General features: G+C 39.2%; 1 protein-coding gene across 1 annotated transcript in view; it reads right to left on the bottom strand.

Moving 5' to 3' along the window:
• Window positions 1-7,061: 7,061 nt before the first annotated feature.
• NOX3 (NADPH oxidase 3) overlaps window positions 7,062-24,125 on the bottom strand; it is a 65,992-nt gene continuing 48,928 nt past the window's right edge. The window contains exons 12-13 of the mRNA XM_061428399.1: window positions 19,284-19,408; window positions 7,062-7,188 (exon numbers count right to left, since the gene is read on the bottom strand). Of these exons, the coding sequence (XP_061284383.1) occupies window positions 7,062-7,188; window positions 19,284-19,408 (252 nt within the window). The remainder of the gene's footprint in view (window positions 7,189-19,283; window positions 19,409-24,125) is intronic.

Below are 24,125 nucleotides of genomic sequence, written 5' to 3' on the forward strand. Positions count from 1 at the left end.
TTTTTAATATGCTGTCTAGGTTGGTCATAGCTTTTCTTCTAAGAAGCAAGTGTCTTTTAATTTCATGGCTGCAGTCAGCATCTGCAGTGATTTTGGAGCCCCCCAAAATAAGGTCTGTTAATGTTTCCATTGTTTCCCCATCTATTTGCCATCAAGTGATGGGACAGGATGCCATGATCTTAGTTTTCTGAAAGTTGAGTTTTAAGCCAACTTTTTTACTCTCCTCGTTCACTTACTTCAAGAGGCTCTTTAGTTCTTCTCATTCTGCCATAAGGGTGGTGTCATCTGCATATCTGAGGTTATTGATATTTTTCCCAGCAATCTTGATTCCAGCTTTTGCTTCATCTGGCCAGGCATGTCTTATGATGTACTCATAATAAGTTAAACAAAGAGGGTGACAGTATACAGCCTTGATATACTCCTTTCCTGATTTGGAACCAGTCTGTTGTTTCATGTCCAAGTCTAACTGTTGCTTCTTGACCTGCATACAGATTTCTCAGTACTGAAACAAAAAACAACAACAACAAAAATGGAGGAATAGCAGGTTTATGAGGAGAAAAAGAGTCTGGTTGTGGATATGTAAAATTTGAGATGCTTATTATATTTTGGTGGTGGAGTAAGCAGTTGTATATATCAGACTGGAATCCAGAGGAGAAATATATGCTGGAGTTTTAGATCTGGAACTCATTGGTTCAAAATCATGGAAATGTGTGCTACCAGTCAAGAGTAAAGGGTAGACATGTGAAGACAAGAACTGTGACCAAGCCCTAGGACACTCTGACATTTTAAAGTTGAACAGAGGAGCCTGAGAAGAAAACTAAGGGTCAGTATGACATCAGAGTCAAAAGAAGGGAGAAGGAGTCAACTGTTTTAGTTGCTGCTAACAATAAAAAAGAGTTGAATTTCATGTTTTGGAGATACACACTTTGAAAATAGTTATAGTTGTGGAGATAACAATAAATTGGAGATAACAATAAATTAAGAGAGACCATTGTGGGCAATTAACCATGGAGAGTAGACTGATATTGCAATGGACACACAAACATTCGTCAATAGACAAAATAAAGGAAAAATATCATCTAATAAGTTTTAAAAACCTGTGGACAAGAAAAGGCACCAGAACTTCCCTGGTGGTACTGTGGATCAGAATTCCTCTGCCAATGTAGGGGATAGGAGTTTGATCCCTGGTCCAGAAAGATCTCCACACACTGTGTGTATCACAAATACTGATGCATCACGCTCAGAGCCCGAGAGCCTGAGAGTAGCTGCAGCTACTGAGTCTATGTGCTGCTACTACTGAAGCTTGCCTGCTTAGAGCCTGTGCTCTACAGCAAGAGAAGCCACTGCACACCATAACCAGAGAGTAGCCCCCACTCGCCACAATTAGAGAAAGCCCACATACAGCAATGAAGGCCCAGGCAATGAAAAATAATCAATAAGTGAAATATTTATTTTTATACATGTGAACAGCTTATTCAGATTCATAAATAATTCCAAAATCTTAAAAGTAGGAAGTAAACATCTGGTCTGATGACTGAACAACTTTAAAGGCCATAAATACACATCCCAGGGTCATCAGCATGAGATTTTTTTCTGGGAAGATGGCTCTGTCTGGAAAGTAATATACAAACAAGGTAGGAAATGAATGTGGCTTAATTTAGTTGTGTTGCTGCATTTAACTCACCTGATGGAAGCATATTTATTGTTTAGTGGTTAGCAGAACGGCAGCACGTTGATCTGTTCTTTTGATTACATTCAGTTCTATAACCATATAGAAGCTAAGCTAGTAGCCTATGGCTGAAATATGTCAGCCATATTTCTTGAGATTTTGATCAGCATTGTTATTATTTTAAGATCTATCTATCTCTCTATTTCTCCATCTCTTTCTCTGTCAACTTTCTATCATCTACCTACTCATGTCTACTTTGTGTCACTCTTTTTAAAAAAAAAAATTATTTATTTTAATTGGAGGATAATTACAATACTGTGATGGCCTCAGCCATAGATCAACATGAAACGGCCATGGGCATACATGTGACCCCTCCCTCCTGAACCCCCCACCTATGTTCCTCCCCAGCCCTCCAGGTAGTCACAGAGTACCTACCGGCTTTGGGTTACCTGCAGCATGCATCAAACTCCCACTGGCTATCTGTTTTACATATGATAACGTATGTGTTTCGATACTATTCTCCCAAATCATCCCACCGTCTTCTCCCACCGAGTCCAAAAGTCTGTTCTTTATGTCTCTGTCTGGTTTGTTGCTCTGCATGTAGGAGTGTCAGTATGATCTTTCTAGATTCCAGATATATGCATTAATACATGATATTTGTCTTTCTCTTTCTGACTTCACTCTGTATAATAGGCTCTAGGTTCATTCACCTCATTAGAACTGACTTAAATGCATTCCTTTTTATAGCTGAGTAATATTCCATTGTGTATAGTACTGCAACTTCCTTATCTATTCATCTGCTGATGAACATATCTAGGTTGCTTCCATGTTCTAGCTATTGTAAATAGTGCTTCATTGAACACTGGGGTACAAGTGTCTTTTTCAATTATGATCTCCTCAGGGTATAAGCCCAGTAGAAGGATTGCTGGGTCATATGGTAGTTTTATTCCTAGTTTTTAAAGGAATCTCCATATTGTTCTCCAGAGTGGTTGTATCAGTTTGCATTCCCACCAACAGTGCAAGAGGGTTCCCTTTTCTATACACCCTCTCCAGCATTTATTGTTTGTAGACTCTTTGGTGATGGTCATTCTGAGTGGTGTGAGATACTGAGAGAGTTGATTCTTAGGTACATTGATGGGCCCTCAAGGAGGGAGGGGTCCAGGGCTCTCAAGGAGGAGAAAGGGACAAACATTTTTTTCCTACATTCCTTCGTCTTAGTCACATAAGACTTTTCTCTAAGACCAGAGCTAATGATTATGCAACAAAACAACTGTCTTGCTCAAGGGTATGTTTTTCCTTAAGCTCTGTACTAATGATTATATGATAACAATGTATCTTGCTTGAGGACATGTTTCTCCTTAGTCAGGAACCTTCTGACTAATCTTGTTGTATTAGAATGTATGTTGTGGGAGTGAGTCTGGTAGTGAGGGGGGCATTCTCCATCCCTCTTCTGATGTCTGTGTCAGAAGTTTTCTCTGTCCTTCTTCACTGGAATAAAACTTTTCCACATAAAAGCTCTGAGTAATCAAGCCTGGTCCCTGATCCAGAAGCTAAATCTTCTTTGGAGATCATGAATCCAATATTGTTCACCCTAAGCTATCAATACCTCACGGTAATTTTGATTTGCATTTCTCTGATAATGAGCATGTGTTTATTAGCCAACTGTATGACTTTGGTGAAATGTCTATTTAGATCTTCTGCCCACTTTTTGGTTGGGTTATCTGTTTTTCTGGTATTGAACTGCATGAGCTACTTGTATATTTTAGAAATTAATTCTTTGGCAGTTGTTTCATTTGCTATTATTTTCTTCCATTCTGAAGGCTGTCTTTTCATCTTGCTTATAGTTTCCTTCGTTGTGCAAAAACTTTTAAGTTTAATTAGGTCCCATTTGCTTGTTTTTGTTTTTATTTCCACTACTCTAGAAGGTGGGTCATAGAGGATCTTGCTGTGATTTATGTCAGAGAGTTTTCTGCCTATGTTTTCCTCTAAGAGTTTTATAGTTTCTGGTCTTACATTTAGGTCTTTAATCCACTTTATTTTTGTATATGGTGTTAGGAAGTGTTCTCATTTCATTCTTTCATATATAGTTGACCACTTTTTCCAGCACAACTTGCTGAAGGGACTCTTTTCTCTACTGTATATTTTTGCTTCCTTTGTCAAAGATAAGATGTCCACAGGTGTGTGGATTTATCTCTGGGCTTTCTATCTTGTTCCATTGGTCTATATTTCTATTTCTGTGCCAGTACCATACTGTTTTGATCTTTATAGTAAAATAAAAATCTAAAAAAAAAAGCACAGAGAATTCTGAAGCAGAAAGGAGATCAGTGGTTTGACTCAAATTCTACCTTGCTCTACTCCTCTGAAGCTCCATTCTGAGTCATTCTTTTGTTTGAAAATATCTGTTATTTTGCCTTCACTTTTTTTTTTTTTGGCCTCCACTTTTGCCCAATAACTTCACTAAGCACAAAAATCTCAATTTATAGTTATGTTCCTTCAGCACATTGAAGATATTACTTCATTATCATTTGGTCTCTACTTCTGCTTCTGAGAAGGCAGCTGTCAAATTTATTGTTGTTTATTTGTAAGTAATTTAGTGTTATCTTTCTGGTTACTTTACGATCTTAGGTTTTACAATGATGCTTCTGGATGCTGAATTTCCTTTTCTCTTTCTTATCTTCTCTTTCTTTCTGTTCTGTTCTTCTTTCTTTCTTCTCCTTTTTTCTTTCTTTCTTCTCTTTTCCTTTTCACTTTTTTTTGCTTCTTCTTGCTTATATATTCTTCTAGGTAAACTTTAGCATATCTAGTATTTCAAAAAGTTTTAAAGAGAATTTAAATTTTGATTGTAATTTTATTTAATCTATTAATTAACTTGGAACAAATCAATATTTTTGGTATGCTTAATATTCCTATTTAGGAACATGTTATTTCTACCAAATTAAAAATGTCTCTTTGTAAATGTTTGCTAATTATCAAATCACCTTACATAATTCTTGTCAGATAAGTTTATGTTTGCTATATCTTTGTTTCTATTTTGAATAGACAATATCCTTTTTAAAAAAATCTGTATTTTCTATTTGATTATTGCTGCATTAAAGAAATCTACTGATTTTTTTTCATATTTTTACTATTGAGATAGGTCAGATTCTACATGGTGTTTAAAGAAATAACCTAAAGCTCAAAACTAAAAATGGATGCAAACAGGAAAGATTTTTTCAAATGCAGCAAAATCTTTTTTTTAAATTTTTCTATGTTTTGAACAATTTTAGGTTTATAACAAAATTAAAAGAAATCTACAGAGACTGAAACCTATTTTTAATGACAAGTATATTTATTAGACAAGTTTAGTTGACTAGAGAGTACATTTTATTTACAAATAGACAGGAAAAGAAAAGTAAGAATTGAATATAATCAAGAGAAAATATTTTAATATATTTATTTTCCTGCTAAAGTTTAGATAAACATATTTGACTACAGAAATGCCTAGTTGTAAAGGCTAATCAAACTTAAATGGGGAAATAAATAGACAGAAAGATTTGGTGTACTAAAATTTGTAGAATTTGGATGATATTCTCCAAGGAATAATTAAAGATACTAATAAATTACAATGCAGAGTTAGTAGAAATAATTTTTGAGACATCAGGATATACCTAACTTTTCCCCTAGAATATAGTTAAGTGTATACCCTAGAAATTACAGAATCAGCATTATTATTTGAGGATAAAGTAAAACAAATGATCAATTTACAATTTAGAAATACTTGGAAGAGCTTAAGTGGCTGCCTAACTTTGTAGAAACAAATCAGGTCAGACCAATTAAATTCTGTTCTATGGCAGAATGGCCACCTAAAAAGATAAGAAGCATTTGTAAAACATAATCTGTTTTAATTTCAATAAATATTTTTGTTTCATTGTATATGATATCTTATTTTTAAGCTAAGACAGTATAGGGCGATGTGCCATTCTCAATGGTTAGTTATCTTTAACGTGTTCCCAACTGGGTGCTCATATTAACAGGCAGTAACAAAAATTCATCATGGAGTCCTTGATCTTGAATCTAAAGAATCTTAGAATCTAAAGAACTTGAATCTAAAGAAAGGAGTCTAAACTTGAACACTGAACAAAAGATTTGAGATAAACTGAGCTAAATATTAGTATTAGTATCTGGTGATAGACTTAAAAACAATATTGAAATATTAGAAAGAAAAATTCTAAAAAAAGAATTGATACCAGTAGAGAAAACTATACAATATGAAAAGTATTTTTTGAACATTTTTGGGATAAAACAGTTGCATGGCATGGAAATACTGGCTCAATAAGAGTATAAAATTAAAAAAAAAAATCCAGTATGTTTGTGGGGTAGAAGTTGAGCTGAGGTGTAAGTATCAAGATGACCATAGATCAAAATGTGATAGTAAGAAAAAGTACTTATTAAAAGAGAGAAAGAAAGAAATGTGGAAGGAAAGGAAGAAAGAGATGCAAACAGAATTTAGTTGTATTGAAAAGCATATGGCATCCAAGCTCTAAAAAAAATCACTCTTTTATACACTACTAGTCATGCTTAGATTAGAATGTTACATCTCATTTTAGTCAACACATTTTAAAAGGATGTGAAGAATGAAAATGGATTTGAAGAAGGGCAACAAGAATGATTGAAGTGCTAGGGTATATATCCTTGGATGAAAAGTTAAGAGTTCAGTATTGTTTGGACTAGAAAAGGGATAGGTAAAGGATGGTTTTATTATCATTTTCAAGTTAGAAAGGATTTTTGTGAAAGATAACCCCCATTGGTGATTTCTCAGATCTATAGAGGATGAAAAAAGCACAAAGGAGCTTAAGTTTAAAGCAGAAAAGATCAGGTTTGGATACAAGGCAGATGTCTCTGCCATCAGGGAGATGAAATTTGAAATGACTTCTAAAGGAGGCTATGAGCCAAGCAGCCATGCCGGTCTCCATTTGGACGTATTGTTAAGCATGAAAACAAGCTTGGGAAAGATGACCCATATCAGGGCTCAGCAAACTACTGCCTACAAGTCAAATCTGGCCCACCACCCATTTTTGGACAACCCATGAGCTAAGAATGTCTTACATTTTAAAACTGTTGAGAACAAATCAAAAGAAGAATATTTTATGACAGAAGAAAATTATATGAAATTTGGTTTCACTGTCCATAAATAAAGTTTTGCTGGAACTCAGCCACCTCCATTTGTTAAGATACAGGGGCTACTTTGGTGCTTGCAACGGCAGAGTTGAGTAGTTGCAACTGAGACCATACGGTCCACAAAATCTAAAATAATTATTATCTGGCACTTTTGGGGAAAAGTTTCCTGACGCTTGACCTATATGATTGTAGCCACTTATACAACATGTGGATTTTTTTTTTTTCCCTCCGAAGTCTAGAAGCTTTCTCTGTTGTAATAGAAGTGAACCCCCCTGGGGTCAGCGGATGAATATACGCGGCACATTTTTTGAAGTATCTTTGAGAGAGCTTTGGGTCCACAGAAGAACACGCCGATGTTGCTGCTGCGGTGGAGGTGAGACAAGAAGAGAATGTTACACAGGGCAAGGCCAGCCAGCAGCCAAGACAGAAGGGTACAGTTAGCGAGTAGCCGCGGTTGTGACTTTACGTATTTTTCTCCACCCACTTTCTTTTTTCCTTAAAATCTTTTCTCCTACTTTTAGCACCATGTTCTCTCACAGATTCCCAGAATCCTGTTAAGCTCTGTATCACAAGATGCTGTGGGATATAGATAGGTGATGTAAAGAAGGTTGAGGTTGGCAGGTGCCATGATGACAAATGAAGGCGTTTCATTATAGAGGTGATATTGGGTGGAATTTTGGTCGTGATCTTGATTAGCATTCTCTTGGATTGCTGACTAGAATGTCACCTCCCTGAGAGCAAGAACCTGGTCTGTCTTACTCATCTCTGTAATCCTGGGTAGACAACCAATATTTGTTTGCTGAAGAAATGAATAAATGGCTCTGTTCCCTATTATCTGCATGGTCTTGAGCAAGACTATGAACCTCAATCTCAACATGAGTTGAACTAAGATAATAGTGACTACTTGGTATGTTTTATCCAAAGCAAAATGAGATAATGCATTCCAAAAGGTTTAAAAAGTGTTAGTTATTGCTATTTTTCAACTCTGCCTTTTCATAGTTAAGATCATCTATACAAAAGTTCTAGCAACGTTTGCTTACTTCTCCTGTTGGAATTACTTTAATTTTCAAAGAAGGCCAAAAAAAAAGAGTTGGAAAGGAAAATCACATGGCTGAAAATGAGGTCACCTCAAAGTTGTCCTCTCTAACTATGGCATTTCAGAATAATGTCCCAGGGCTGCTCCAATCTCTTGAAAACACAACTGCTGGCTCTCCTTATATATAATGAGTTAGCACCAGGATTCAGGTTGTCTCTGAAAAGTGGGAGTGGCCAGTCTCTACAGGGACTTATAGAAACTGCGATTTCCCTTATCTTGCATTGTACTATTCCTTGTAACATTTTCTAATCTCTGGCACAAGCTTAATTAGAGGGTTGGAGTCTGGGTCAAAAGTCCTCATACTTTGCTAGGCATAAGATTATCTAGGCAGATTATTAAAACAGAGTCTCAGGCTCGAATCCAAGGAGTCATTTTTAGCAAGCCTCCCAGGAGCTATTAAAGCACATGGGCCCCATGAGCTACCCTCTGAGAAACACTGTCTTAGAAACACTTCAGGACCAGCCCTCCGCACCACCTTTACCTCCTCATATCGTGTTTGTTGCGGAACTCCTCTATAACCTCATTCTTCTTAGCTCGTGTGTTAACATGATTCTCTGCCATGTACTGAATCCACATTTAATTATGTGTTCCTGAACAATAATAGCCATGGTAGGAATTGATGGTTCAACGACATTTCAAACTCTAGCTTCAAAGGAACTTATCAAGTGGATTCGTTGTAAATGACAATATGTTTAAAATGTTTAAGTATTATTTTTAAAGAGATTATTCCTATGGCTAAATTCGAGAAAACACTTTTTCAGGAAACATTTCCCACTGAAAAAAATATGAGTTTATGACTTAATGAAGTAATTTAAAGGTGTTTATGGGCTTCCCTAGTGGCTCAGACAATAAAGACTCTACTTTCAATGCAAGAGACCTGAATTCGATCCCTGGATTGGGACGATCCCCTGGAGAAGGGAATGGCAACCCACTCCGGTATTCTTGCCTTAAGAATTTCATGGACAGGGAGCCTGGTGGGCTAAAGTTCATGGGGTCTCAAAGAGTCAGACACGACTGAGCAACTAACACACATGGAAATATCAGCCAATGGTTGAGAGCTGTTGATTCATCACTTCATTGATGGGCATGTTACTTAGCTTCCCAAAGTCCTCCTTTGGGGACTTTGTCCATGGCGACAGTTCTATACCAAACTCCTAAGTGCCTCTGTGAGGGTTAGATCAGACTTAGCACATAGTGAGCTGTCAAGAATGGTTAGCTTACATTACAACCTACATTATGTCTTCCTGCTCCATGAAGCTGACCACAGGATGTGTGTGTGATGTGCGCTGTTAACCGAGCAGTGATTACAGACTTCCTGGATCAGCACTCTTGCACTAGGATTTTTTTTTTAATCTGAAGTGTTCATCTTTTTTTTTTTCTTAGTTTTTTTACTTTGTATTGGGATATAGCTGGCTATAATGTTGTGATAGTTTCAGATGAACAGTGAAGGGGCTCAGCCATACATATACATGTGTCCATTCTCCCCTGTACTCCCCTCCCGCCCAGGCTTGTACTAGGTTTTTTGAGTTCTGGACTGCCGCAGTTTGAATGATAGATGGGTCAGGCAAAAGCCTTCCCCTTGAGGAGTCTGATGCCCAGAGGCAACCTTGCATCTATGTTCAAAGACACTGTTATGGGTGGTGATATTTTTCCATTAGTGTAGGTGTCACCAAAGAGGTTGCCCACTGGTCCATTCCCAACAGGCTAAGATTGCCCTTTCGTTTGCAGCCGCGTGTGACTGTTTGCAGATCGTGAAGATGCTCTTTGATGCTCTGCCTTTAAGACTCCATTTCAAAGGATTCTGATTGCTGGCTGCCAGGTGTACCCCTGGTGTCCCCAGCAGTTCACAGCTACCCTGCCTCTTTTGAAGCTGCGGCTATAACACTGCACAGCTGAGTACACATGTTTCTGTATTTATGTAACTGTCATGGTTATGTAATCTCCAAAAAGTCTCACAAAGGCCCTTCATCACCTACCTTCCACGAAGGCAGAAAGGCCAGTCCTTCCTTAGCTCTCTGTGCATTATGGGCCCCACACATGGCATTCTTTTGTGTGCCTTTCTTCCCTGCCTCGGCGTTTGTAATTTCAACTATGGAGCTTTCTCATCACGAAGCCTCACTGGGAAGCAAGGAGCCAAGAGGCCTCACAAAGTAGAAAAGGCACTGATGTGGCAGCGTTTTTTTTTTTTTTTTTCTTTTATGAGGCAGTGGACAAGTGCAACAGAACCTTAATGGGGTTGCTAAAGAAAAAACATTCTTCTATAAAGTTTAATTACCCACGAATGCTCAGAATGAAAAAAAAAAAGATTCTCTGTAAAAGAAGTATAAAAACACAAGGCATTATTCTTCAGTTTACAGCCTGCAAGTTGCAGAGTTTGCACACACGGGAGGCATTGGATTGGGGACAACATTAGCAGCATTGATCAGTCTGGGCATCTGACTTTGATGGGGAAAGGACAAATTTTACACAAGCTGCAGAGATGGTTAACATTAACAGCATTTTTAGCTCTGATAAACAATAAAGAAAATTTTCTTCGTCCCCTCTTATTTGCTAAATGACTATTGTGCTCATTTTTTTTGTGGGCTTGATGCATTTTTCAAAACAATTTGGTGATGCCATGCATGAAAGGCAGCCAAAATGTCACTCCCCGGGAGGTTTCTGGCCAGCAGATATATGGGGGAGCGAGGGTAATCCCACCACCTTGCTCTCTTCCCAGGTTCTCCCATCTTGAGCCCTGCTCTCTTTAAATTGCATGTTTGTTTTTATGTGTTGGCTCTTATGCTTGGTAAGTTATAACCCTATAGGGGCAGACCCTAAACCCCATTTAAAAAAAATCAAATTACTTTATGCCCTGAGTGCACTCTGCAAATAAAATCGATAAACAGAAGCTTCCTGTGGATTTATGGAGGCTTAGAAAGACAATGAGAACGACAAGCTCACTATCAGACAATGGACTCACTATCAGACTTCTATTTAATCTTTTCTAGAGAATGCTTTTCATTAGAGAAGCCTCCAAATAATTCATCTCATAATTACATTTTGTACACCTTCCTTTTTGTAACCTGAGATGATAACTGCGTTGGGCATTTTTTTTTTTTAAACGCGCCTCCCGATTATTTGTAGCGGCCTCCTCTGCTACTTTTCGTTGAGACCTAATTACTCGGGGGTTGATTAGGGGCTACAGGCATCCCTAACGGTGTTTGCACGTGGCTGACACACTTCCCTAGCTCTTCCCACCAACTCCATCCTCTTTGGTGAGTCAGCACTCTTGTCCCAGATTCCTCATCCTTCTCATGGTCCCTTCACTAGCTAAAGCTGGTGACTGGACTTGGCTCTTGGCTCTGAGGAGCACAAAGTTGCTGCCTCTGAGAGCATCATGGTTACAAATGTGTGTTGTTGTTTTGTGTTCGCTCAGTCATGTTCAACTCTTTGCAACCCCATGGACTGTAGCCCACCAGGCTTCTCTGTCCATGGAATTTTCCAGGTAAGAATACTGGAGTGGGTTTCCATTTCCTTCTCCAGGGGATCTTCCTGACCCAGGGATCAAACCTGCATTTCTTGGGTCTCCTGCATTGGCAGGCAGATTCTTTACCACTGCGCCACCTGGGAAGCCCCTCATGATTAAAATAGGGGAGAGAAATGAAAGCAACTGACTTGTAGTATTGGATCCCCATGGCAGAGCTATGTTTCTGCCAGTTGGGTCCTCTCCTTCCTCTGATAAAACTTTGAAAACATACACCTCACACAGAAATACATCACACAGAAATATCCTAATATTTTTGCTGTATCACCTGATGCGAAGACCTGACTCATTTGAAAAGACCCTGATGTTGGGAAAGATTGAAGGCAGGAGGAGAAGGGGACGACAGAGGATGAGATGGTTGGATGGCATCACTGACTCAATGGACATGGGTTTGGGTGGACTCCGGGAGTTGGTGATGGACAGGGAGGCCTGGCGTGCTGCAGTTCATGGGCTCATAAAGAGTTGGACACTCCTCAGCGACTGAACTGAACTGAATGCTTCAATAGATAACTCCCAAAGAGAATTGAAGAATAATGATAAATTTACCTTGTGCTCACCCGCCTCCCTAATCCCACCTCCCACAAATGGAATAATGCCACCAATTTTCCATGAATCTTCCCTTGATCTTAACAGGAGGACTGGATGTCTTCTGATGGAAAGACATTATTTATGTATGCTAACAATGCCCAGTCATAAGATTATGGTGGCTTTCTTCTTCTCTTGAAGCTATAATTTGTTTTGTGTGGAATTTCTACCAAAGTCTACTTCTTTGAATATTCTGAGCAATTTAGTCATATAAGGAGTATTTAGGATATCCTTTTAGACAGACAGACTTGTGTACTATAATCAGAATGTTAATTTCTCAAAAGTATTATTCAAAACCATTTTGTGCATCAGATCAGATCAGATCAGTCGCTCAATAGTGTCCGACTCTTTGCGACCCCATGAATCGCAGCACGCCAGGCCTCCCTGTCCATCACCAACTCCCGGAGTTCACTCAGACTCACGTCCATCGAGTCAGTGATGCCATCCAGCCATCTCATCCTCTGTCGTCCCCTTCTCCTCCTGCCCCCAATCCCTCCCAGCATCAGAGTCTTTTCCAATAAGTCAACTCTTCACATGAGGTGGCCAAAATACTAGAGTTTCAGCTTTAGCATCATTCCTTTCAAAGAAATCCCAGGGCTGATCTCCTTCAGAATGGACTGGTTGGATCTCCTTGCAGTCCAAGGGACTCTCAAGAGTCTTCTCCAACACCACAGTTCAAAAGCATCAATTCTTTGGCGCTCAGCCTTCTTCACAGTCCAACTCTCACATCCATACATGACCACAGGAAAAACCATAGCCTTGACTAGACGGACCTTTGTTGGCAAAGTAATGTCTCTGCTTTTGAATATGCTATCTAGGTTTGTACATATGTACACACAAATGAGAATCGGGAGGGTGTGCACACAAGCAAATGTGGCTCCAGGTGGACACATTTACTCAATTTAGTAGAAAGGTATTTTTACATTTCTGAAAACAATGGGTGGTCTAAAATGCATTCAGGTAGCATGGATCAGAAGCTCCCAGTCATATGGTAAGTTGGCATCTTTCTTCACTTTGGGGTTGTACTGTTCTAACAAATGGTAGTATTCTTCTATTCTTTATTTTTTCTTCCAGAGAAAAGAAACACTTCTACTGAAGCAATGAAAAAATGGTCAGATCTTCTAAGTTTTTAATCATAATTAATTGCATAAAGTTTTACGCCTACAAGGCATGGTGAAGTTATTAGTAGATAAGTCAAAAGTGGCAAACTATAAATATTATGTGAAAAGTAAGATCAAAAATTGAAGTCTTATGGAATATCATTTTATTCAATTAATTAAAAACAACAGACCTACAAATCCAGAAGGTTGAGCACACACATAATATGTGTTTATCAAAAAGTAGCTAGATGTGATAAAGATATATTTATTTTCATTCTGTCTACCTTCTTGGAAACAATTTCCTGATTTTCTGAATATTTACCTAAAGCTTGGAATCACAATAACATCTACAAATAATGATATGTAGCTCCCATTTTTGTATAAGACATGCATTTCTAAAGATTAATAAGACACAGATATAAGTGTGTGTATTTAATTAACATTTATATTTTAATTAAGAGAATAGTTTCCATTGTGAGTTTAGAGTAATTTTCTGTGCTTGTCTGACTTAAGCAACGGACAACAATAGTTCCATGCATGTCAGTTTGGCCATGTCAATAAAAGACTTACTTTTTCCATGTCCACTTATTATTTGTTGATCTTCTTTTAAAATTATACTTGTGCTTTTGTTATACAGCTGATACAATTATGAAAATTAATTGCACATAAAAACAACAGAGTATGCTTCCCTATTTTCTACTTTCTGTCTTTGATCTCTTTAAAATTTTTTCTTTCCCTTTTCTTATTTGTATTCATTTTGATGCCCATCAATTTGTTTCTCTATTACTGTTATTTTTGCAATTTTCTGCTTCCTTTATAGCTTGCACTGTTCTCTTTGATCTGCTTCCCTTCAAGCTTTATTTTTGGTGCTGTTTCTCATGTTCTGTAAAAAAATATTTTTGCCCCTCTTCCCTTTATTCTTTTGATTTAACTCCTTCTTCTTAGAACAAGAACAGACTCCTGCTTTAAATGAACAGGTAAATGTTTTTAAAAGAGTAAGCCCTAAGAATACTCCGCTTTGCACAGATGAATGGAAATGGTTGAGAGCCTACTTCAAAGACCCTCAAGAACAAAGAACCTTTTCTGAGGCCATGAACAAATCCACCAATTCTTTCTGGCCCATCTTTGCCAAAAGATATGAGCTAATGACAGGACAGACCTGTCTTGTATGAGTAGCCAATGAGGCTTGGGAACAAACATCTCCTTGACATAATTGGGGGGGAAACATACTGTTTATCTCTTTAATAACCATCTTGAGGAAAATTAATGTGACTTTGTTCTTTGTGCAGGACAATAATTGAATTGTGTGTTTTATTTATAACTTGGCAAAGGCCAGGATATTGAAATACTTCTTAATATTAGATTTTCTTGTTTAAAAATTAGATTCTATTGGCATTCTCTTTCTGTGATGTCTTCATTAAAAGCTTCATTAAACATAAATCTTCTTTTACACAGCAGAAAACAAAATTACTTTAAGGAGGTCATTTAAAAAGTCTTTTGGAAGAGTAGTGCTAAGCCTTCTACTGGTGACTTGTCTTTTCCCAGGAATCTGGCATTCCATGAATAAAAGGATAATTGAGCTTTCCTAACCAGTGAATCCCAAAGGAAATCAACCCTAAATGTTCACTGGAGGGACTGATGCTGAATCTGAAGCTTCAATACTTTGGCCACTTGATGTGAAGAGCCAACTCATTGGAAAAGACCATGATGCTGGGAAAGATTGAGGGCAGGAGGAGAAGGGGATGACAGAGGATGAGATGGATGGCATCACCAACTCAGTGGACGTGAATGTGAACAAACTCTAGGAGGCAGTGAAGGACAGAGAAGCCTGGTGGGCTACAGTCCTTGCAGTGGCAAGGAGTAGGACATGACTTAGTGACCAGACAATAGCAGCAGCAACAGTGACGCATGTCTAATGTTAATTACATTGATAGTTGAAGTTGTATAATAAGTTGCGGTGTTAGAGAGTCTAAGGTTGTTACAGATACACTATTTTTAGAATTATAGAGGCTTGATTCAGTGACATCCAAACCTTGGTTTTGTTTTTTTGTTTTTTGGTTTTTTTAAACTTTGGAAGAGATGAAGTCTTCTGTTGAGAAGAGAGAGTTTCCATAAGTCTTGTGCTGAAAAATTCAACTGGGCTTTAAGTACATGTATATACTATACTTCGATTATGGCTTTTGAAAAGGAATGAGCACATGGTTCCCAAGGCAATGAGAAAAGTGACAGCTATATGATTTTCCCACTTTCAAAATGTTCCCTACTCCTCACTCCCTGCAAAATCAGACAGACTCAATTCTCAGCACAATGCAATGTGATTTTGGAGGTAGAGTTTGTGCAAACACAGTTCTACCCTCCATCTCTTGATGCTGTGTTTCTGGTTTACACCTTTCTGAGGGAAGGGAGATAATTAAATGGTTTGTTCTGAAAGGTCTTCTAACTGGGATGTAAACTTCATATGTAACACAAACAAACAAATACAGTGTGAAGCATCAATAAGGGACAATCAAAGCTATGGTTTTTCCAATAGTAATGTATGGAAGTGAGAGTTGGACCATAAAGTTGGAGCACTGAAGAACTGATGCTTTTGAACTTTGGTGTTGGAGAAGACTCTCGAGAGTCCCTTGGATAGCAAGGAGATCAAACCAGTCAATCCTAAAGGAAGTCAACTCTGAATATTCATTGGAAGGACTGATGCTGAAGCTGAATCTCCAATACTTTGCCACCTGATGCGAAGAACCAATTTATTGGAAAAGACCCTGATGCTGGGAAAGATTGAAAGAGAAGTGGGCAGCAAGAGGAGAAGAGGGCAGCAGAGGATGAGATGGTTAGAGAGCATCACTCACTCGATGGACATGAATTTGAACAAACTCTGGGAGATGGGGAGGACAGAAGAACCTAGTATGCTACAGTCCAAGGAGTCACAGAGAGTCAAACATGACTTAACAATTGAACAACAACAAAAACAGCACAGAAAAGAGCAGTCTTATCTATAAAAGCTTAAAGACAAAGATACACATGTCCCTGTCAAAAGCCTACAGTGTGGGAATGTTAGTTCCAAGATAATTGAAAACTGAGTGTAAAACATTTATCAGATGAATAATTTTTTTTCCAAAGGAAGAACATAGCAACCTGATCCATGGCCTCCTGGATCATGCCAGGAACAGTGTCTGCAGTCTCAGGGCCTTGGTACATGCTGCCCTTTTTCTTTTTCCCAGTTGCCCACATGGCACACTTGCCAGCTCCTTACCTCCTTCAGGTCTTTCCTCAAAAGTGGAAACTATTCTTTAAACAAAAACAATATTAGGACATGCTACTTCCAAGACCTGTAGATGATGTGGGTTCAGAACAATGACCGATTTAGACAATATATATAAATAACAACAAAATCTTTGTATTAGTGCTTTGTACTTCACCAAGTTTTTCAACATACTATGCATTTTTAAATTATGAAAATAAAAATGTGAATGTATAGAATCATGCATGTTTTACACTTGGCCCCAAAAGCTCAAACAAACTCCCTTGTTTGTCATATAGTCAGTATCTTCCAGAATCAGAAAACACAGCCTTCACTCTTGTCTTATGGTCCGAAAGCAAATGCTCTTCCTCTTCTACGATGAAGTTTATCATATAGTAGTCATACTTAAGTGTTTTTTATTAAAACTCATCTCACACACTAGCAAAGTAATGCTCAAAATTCTCCACGCTAGGCTTCAACAGTATGTGAACCATGAACTTCCAGATGTTCAAGCTGGATTTAGAAAAAGCAGAGGAACCAGAGATCAAATTGCCAACATCTGTTGGATCATTGAAAAAGCAAGAGAGTTCCAGAAAAACATCTACTGTGCCTCATTGACTATGCCAAAGCCTTTGACTGTGTGGATCACAGAAAACTGTAAAATTCTTAAAGAGATGGGAATACCAGACCACCTTACCTGCCTCCTGAGAAATCTATATTCAGGTCAAGAAGCAACAGTTAGAACTTGACATGGAACAAGAGACTGGTTCCAAATCAGGAAAGGAGTATGTCAACGCTGTATTGTCACCCTGCTTATTTAACTTATATGCAGAGTACATCATGCGAAATGCTGGGCTGGACAAAGCAGAAGCTGGAGTCAAGATTGCTGGGAGAAATATCAGTAAACTCAGATACACAGATGACACCACCTTTATGGCAGAAAGTGAAGAAGAACTGAAGAGCCTCTTGATGAAAGTGAAAGAGGATAATGAAAAAGCTGAGACATTACCTTGCCAACAAAAGTCCATCTAGTCAAAGCTATGGTTTTTCCAGTAGTCATGTATGGATGTGAGAGTTGGACTACAAAGAAAGCTGAGCAACAAAGAATGGATGCTTTTAAACTGTGGTGTTGGAGAAGACTCTTGAGAGTCCCCTGGACTGCAAGGAGATCAAACCAGTCCATCTTAAAGGAGATCAGTCCTGAATATTCATTGGAAGGACTGATGCTGAAGCTGGAACTCCAATACTTTGGCCACCTGATACGAAGAACTGACTCATTGGAAAAGAACCTGGGAAAAGATGCTTGGAAAGGTTGAAGGCAGAAGGAGAAGGGGACAACAGAGGATGAGATGGTTGAATGGCATCACTGACTCAATGGACATGAGTTTAGCAAGCTCTGGGAGTTGGTGATGGACAGGGATGTCTGGTGTGCTGCAGTCCATGGGGTTGCAGGGAGTCGGACACAACTGAGAGACTGAACTGAACTGAGTTGAACTAATAGTTGATAATGATAGCAGCTAACACTGAACTCAGAGCAGTGTTTTAGGCCCTTTAAAATTCACACAGTTAATCCTCACAGAAGCCTAGGAGGTAAACAGTTTTACTATTTGCAGTTTACGGAGAAGGGGATAGTCAGAGCCAAGTTAAATAATCTGTTCAAGGTAAATTGGTATTAATGATGGAGCCAGGATTTACAATCAGGTACTCAGACTCCTAAATTCCTGCTTGGTTTTAGAATTTTTTTTTCTGCTTTGCAAGATATGCTTTAGGTACAGTTTACAGTTTGGCATAAGTGAATTCTCCAGTTGAGTAATCACAGATCAATTGTGTTTACCCAAGATTTCTTGAAGGCATGGGCAGTTTAAGAAATACCATCTTCTGGACCTAGAGATTATCATGCTGGGTGAAGTAAGTCAGAAAGAGAAAGACAAATACCATATGCTAGCATTTGTATGTAGAACCTAAAATACGACACAAATGAACATACCTATGAAACAGGAACAACTCGCAGATGCAGAGAACAGATTTCTGGTTGCCAAAGAGTAGGAAGATGGGGAATGGAAGGTTTGCTAGTTAGGGATTAGCAGATGCAAACTAGTATATGTGTAGTATGAATAAACCACAAGGTCCTACTCTATGGTACAGGGAACTATATTTAGTAGCCTGTGACAATCCATAATGGAAAAGATTATGAAACAGAATATATATATATATAACTGAGACACTTTGCTATACAGCAGAAACTAACACAACATTGTGCATCAACTGTACTCCAATAACAATTAATTTAAAAAATAAATAAAGGTAAGTATAATCCCTAAATTTTTTTCAGCTCTATTTCTTTTGGCCCACAAATAATCCATCCTAAAAATCTAATGCAAAGACATAGTAGAGGCTGGTTTGATAAGTAAATAAATAAATCAAAATTAAAAAGGGATACCATCTTCAATTGAGTTTACGTATTAAAAATTTTAGGGCTTCCCTGGTAGCTCAGTGGTAAAGAATCCACCTGCTAATGCAGGTGACGTGGGTTTGATCCCTGGATTGGGAAGATCCCCTGGAGAAGGAAATGGCAACCCACTCCAGTATTCTTGCCTGGGAAATGCCATGGACAGAGAGCTACAGTCTACGGGGTTGTCAAAGATTCAGATCTGACCTAGCGACCAAACAACAACAATGGAAATTTCAATGCAGTTGACACTTGCCAGATGTTGTAAGATGGTCATGCATAGGTTTGTGCTTCCTGAAATATCCCACGATTACTTTTCCTAAGGTCAATGTTTTACCTCTAAACAAGAGGCCCACTGCTGTGGATTAACTGGTTTGTGCTCGAGAGCTGCTATCCATTCCCGCAGTGATGGAGACTGTGTCTCTCCTGGAGGCTCCCAAGAGGCAGAGGAGAGAGAGCTGCTCACCTGGGGTGACTGAAGGCGACCTGCTGGAACTCATGATTCCAGTTGGGTCTTCCATAGTAGGTTTTCTGCCTTAATCCTGTAATCACATCAGCATTTTCATCCCAATGTAAAGCTATGTGAAAGGCCTAAAGTAAAAATTGTGGTATCAGATGGGTGTTCAGAGGGGGAAAAAAAATCTTTAATAAATAAGGATGATGTAATTATGCTCATTTGTAGATTTAACACACAATTATTTTTTATGGGAAATTCTTTGTATTCCACCTGGGCACTATTGAAACAAAGTGCCTTCTATGTGGTTGACATGCAGAAATGCGAGCCTGGAAAGATTTTTCTTGAGAGGATGCAGGTAATATAGTGAAAAAGGGTAAGGGAAAGCAGACACTAAGCTACCTTTTTCCTGCCAAATTTCTCAAAAACTAATCTATAGCTCTGCCCCTGTTCACTTCACAGTAAACCTTAGGGATCTGAGAAGGGCCCTGATGGATTAAAGTGATAGAAAATGCCTAGAGTGAAGCTGGATTTTACAGTTAGATCTGCCTTTTGGAGTGAAACGATCTGTGTTCAAGTTCAAATGCTAGGAGGATGTTGAGTCTGGCAGGCAGAGCAGGTTGCCAGACCTAGTAAGGGGCAAGATTAGAGCTCTGTGGCCAACAGTTTGCCTTTAAATTGCACAAAAGCACCCAGGCATCAAGCAGTTGATAAGTAAGAGCCTGGGGCATAGCCATGCCTCGTGATGAGTTTATAAATTACTATCATCTGTTTCAGCCCATGCTGAACTCCGATAGGTAAGAAGGATTCTTGCTTCCTAACTCCTGAGATCTATGTTTGCTTTGCCCAGGCCCCTCCAAAACTCTTGAGCTCATGGGTTTTACCCTTGGGTACTTCATTTGTTCAATTCCTCTGACCAGTTGGAGTAGCAGCACTGCAGGCCCAACTCTTACCCCATGATCCTGCAAGACTGGATTCCCTAGCATGTTTCTCATCAGTCTAGAAAGCAGACAGGGATAAGGAGGCTGGGCCCTAACAAGCCAGTAGATGATGGAGACTTTGGTGGAGACACAGAAATCCAGGCTGCAGGGAGTTGCCATTAGGCAAGTCTGAGCCCAGGTAGCAGGGCTACTGCAGGAGTTGAGCTTGGGAAGAGGACTTCAGGCAAGAGAGGGAAAACTGGCAAACATCAGGAAGTGCCCTCTTCTTAGGCAGGTTTAGACAGAGAGTAAAGCATAAAATAGAAGACAAGGGTTCAAGGCTAAGAACAGAAGTGGTAGTTGAGGACTGAGTCTTGGAAACTGGCAGAAGCCCCGTTATTAGAACTGGAATTCAAGGTCAGAGTTGTATCGGCCTCCAGATTAAAATGGAATTTTTGTGTCCCCACAGCCCTTTTGCTAACCCTAGAGGAAACTGGTTCCAGCAGTGGGTGGAAGAAGAAGCCAGGGACAGTCGATTCCCTTTTTGACTAAGTGCCAAATCTAATGAGCAACTCAGGCCTTATTCTTCTTGGCTTCTCTACCATGTGGCCAAGCACTGCTTCTTGATTCTATTTTCATTACAAAATCCTAGTTCTTCTACTTCTCTCTTGTTCTTGTTCTGATTGAAGAAACAGTAATTGTTATTTTGTTATCCTATTCCCCTGTCTCCATATGGGAAGACTGCCTTCCCAGTCTCTAGCTTAGCTCTCTGAATCTCTTTCAGACCACTACTCCCCAAAGAACTTCCATTTTCACAACCCAATTAGCATCACCTACATAGGTGAATCAAACTTTCTCTCCCAAACTGTCATCTTCCTACCTGAGTAGAGGACTGCATCTTAAACTCCCCAAACATATTTCTGTGTAGAATTCTTCCTGTACCTTCAAATGGGCCATCCTAGCTAAAAATGAATTATTACACTTTCCAAATAATTTGTGACGTCAAGTTACTTCCACCTACAATTGTTAAGTGATTGCCCTAGGCAGGCAGAATGTTATGAATCTGAATACAAAGAAGAAAGAGAGAAGGTCTCTGCTCTGTGAGGAACTGGTCATTGGAGGAAGGGACAGACCATGTGCACAATTGTGCTTAATCATTTCAGTAGTGTCCGACTCTTTGTGACCCCATGGAGTGTAGCCGCCTCCCCTCTTCCGCAGCCTCCTCTGTCCACGGGGATTCTCCAGGTAAGAATATGGGAGTGGGTTGTCATGCCCTCCTCCAGGGGATCTTCCCAACCCAGCGATGGAACCCAGGTCTTCCGCATTGCAGGCGGCTTCTTTACCAGCTTAGCCCCCAGGGAAGCCCGTGTGCACAAATACTATGATCTGAACCACCCGCAGTGAACTGGAGACCTAAGTTAACCTCAAATAATTTTAACTAAGAGAACTGGGGAAGGGAACTTTGTGGGAACTGGGCTTTAAAGGATGATTCCATGCAGTAGGCCGCAGGAGAGACAGACAGGTGGTGCTAGTGATAAAGAATCTGCCTGCCAATGCAGGAGACTCAAGGGACGTGGGTTCGATCCCTGACGGGGGAAGATCCCCTGGAGAAGGGAATGGCAACCCACTCTAGTATTCTTGCCTGGAGAATCCCATGGACAGAGGAGCCTGGCAGGCTATAGTCCCTGGGGTCTCAAAGGGTCAGACATGACTGAGGCGCTTTAACATTGCATTGAAGGGAAAGGAAAGAGTGTGAGGGGAGATGGAAGCAAGAAAGTCCTTGGTGTGATTGGAGAACACACACTTTTTGGTGGCTCTGGGGCCAGTGGCGAATGACAGGAATTGTACAGAACAAGGGGGTTGCTGTCAGGTCAGGGTCAGGGGGTGCCTGGAGGTATTTGCTAAGTTTGGGTATTGTTCAATAGAAAAAAGAGGTTTTTTTCATTTCCGACCATAATACTCTTCAGCTACCAATCACTGATGTTCAACATTTGGAATTATATTTGCTCCATATTTCTCTTCCCAATGTTCAATTAATCTCCAAACACTGTTGATTTGCCCTTCATAATACCTTTTCCATCTGTCCCTTCTGTTCTTGTCATTCTGCCACTTTGAGGTTGTTGAATTCAGTTTAACAATTGGCTGTTTCTAAAACAGCCTCTTGATTCCTGACTGACAGCATGTACCAATTATTTTGTCCTGAAATTTAAGCATCTCAAGAATTTCCAACATGTCATGGCAAAAATTTAAGAACGTGTCGATTTTAGTTTACTATTTTCAGAAGAAAAGTATCTCTTACAGTGTACTTTTGGAAGTGGCAGCCATGCGATGGGGCAGAGCTGTGTTGTCACAGAATCAAACAGAGCCTGCATCTTGCACCTTCCAAATGACCGGGATTGCCTAGGTGGACACTCAAAACCAATCCACCATAGAAGCAGAAGAGCAAGCACCGGACCAGAAAGCAGAAGACAAAGGCTGTGTTTGCACTTCACCAAACGGATCACTAGTCAAAAATCCCACTTGAAAGAAAAGTGTTTTTCTGGAAAATATAATTTATATTATTTAATTCATGAAGGTGTTTCGAGTCTAGTTCCCAAGAAATCTCTATTTCAAAGTACCCCAGAGGAATAAATATTTAAGGCTGACTGCAAATAAGACCCTATAAAAACATTTAGCAACTGAATTTCAAGCAAAATCTTATTCATTTTCAGAAACACAGAGTCAAATTACAGTGATATTCTATAGGGCCAAAGTGTGTGTGTGTGTGTGAGAGAGAGAGAGAGAGAGAGACAAAGAATCAGGAGTGCATTCATTTGTAAATTTAGTGACTAATGCAAATCTCTGGCTCAAACATGCTTTCCTTAAATATCTACAGTAACTGTCACAGAAGTGCTGATTAGGACATAAATGTCATAGCCTAGTAATCACTTCATCACATTACTGTTGGCTTCCACATTAACGAAGTTTCAGCCTTAATAGTATTGAATAATAACTGCTACATTTTAAATGTTTTCTAACTTCCCTCATAGCTCAGTTGGTAAAGAATCTGCCTGCAATGCAGGAGATCTGGGTTGGGAAGATCCTCTGGAAAAGGAAATGACAACCCATTCCAGTATTCTCACCTGGAGAATCCCATGGACAGAGGAGCAGGCTATAGTCCATGGGATCGCAAGAGCTAGACATGACTTAGAGACTAAACCACCACTACAGTAATCACTTCATCACTTCGTTGTTAGCTTTCACATTAGAGAAGTTAGAAAACATTTAAAATGTAGCAGTTATCATTCAATACTATTAGCACTGAAACACTACAATAGTGCAATATTTTGATATATAGTACATTACTTTTGGTAAACCTAACTTTAATATAGCGTACCCACTCCAGTGTTCTTGCCTGGAGAATCCCAGGGACAGAGGAGCCTGGTGGGCTGCCGTCTATGGGGTCGCACAGAGTCGGACATGACTGAAGCGACTTAGCAGCAGCAGCAATACGTATTAATGGACAAGGCAGAACATCTGTTCTAACAGAAGATCATTTTGATCTTAGGTGTATAAACATACATGCAAGCAATTTCTAAGAATGCCTTAAGAAAAATAAATCTCTAGATAAATCATATATTCATATTTATTTTCTGTAGGAACAATTATTTTTTGTAGGAACTCACAAGTTTTACAATACAAAATGCTGAATGTCAACATCTGCGAATTTTTTCTGTTTGAACAGCTCAAAGCATAGAATTAGAACCAATTGAGAGCTCAGGACAATAGAGCTAATCCACAATGTCTGCTTGACAATACTAAATTTCAAAGGCAATTTCCAATGACGTAATTTTTCTTGAGTTTCCAAACTTGGAATCTTCTCACCTTGATCAAGTTCTTTTCTAATCTCCTTTTCTATTCCTTTTATTGCTATAATGTGAATAGCTCTACTCTG

Source organism: Bos javanicus, chromosome 9, assembly GCF_032452875.1.
Source record: "Bos javanicus breed banteng chromosome 9, ARS-OSU_banteng_1.0, whole genome shotgun sequence".
NCBI lineage: Eukaryota > Metazoa > Chordata > Mammalia > Artiodactyla > Bovidae > Bos > Bos javanicus.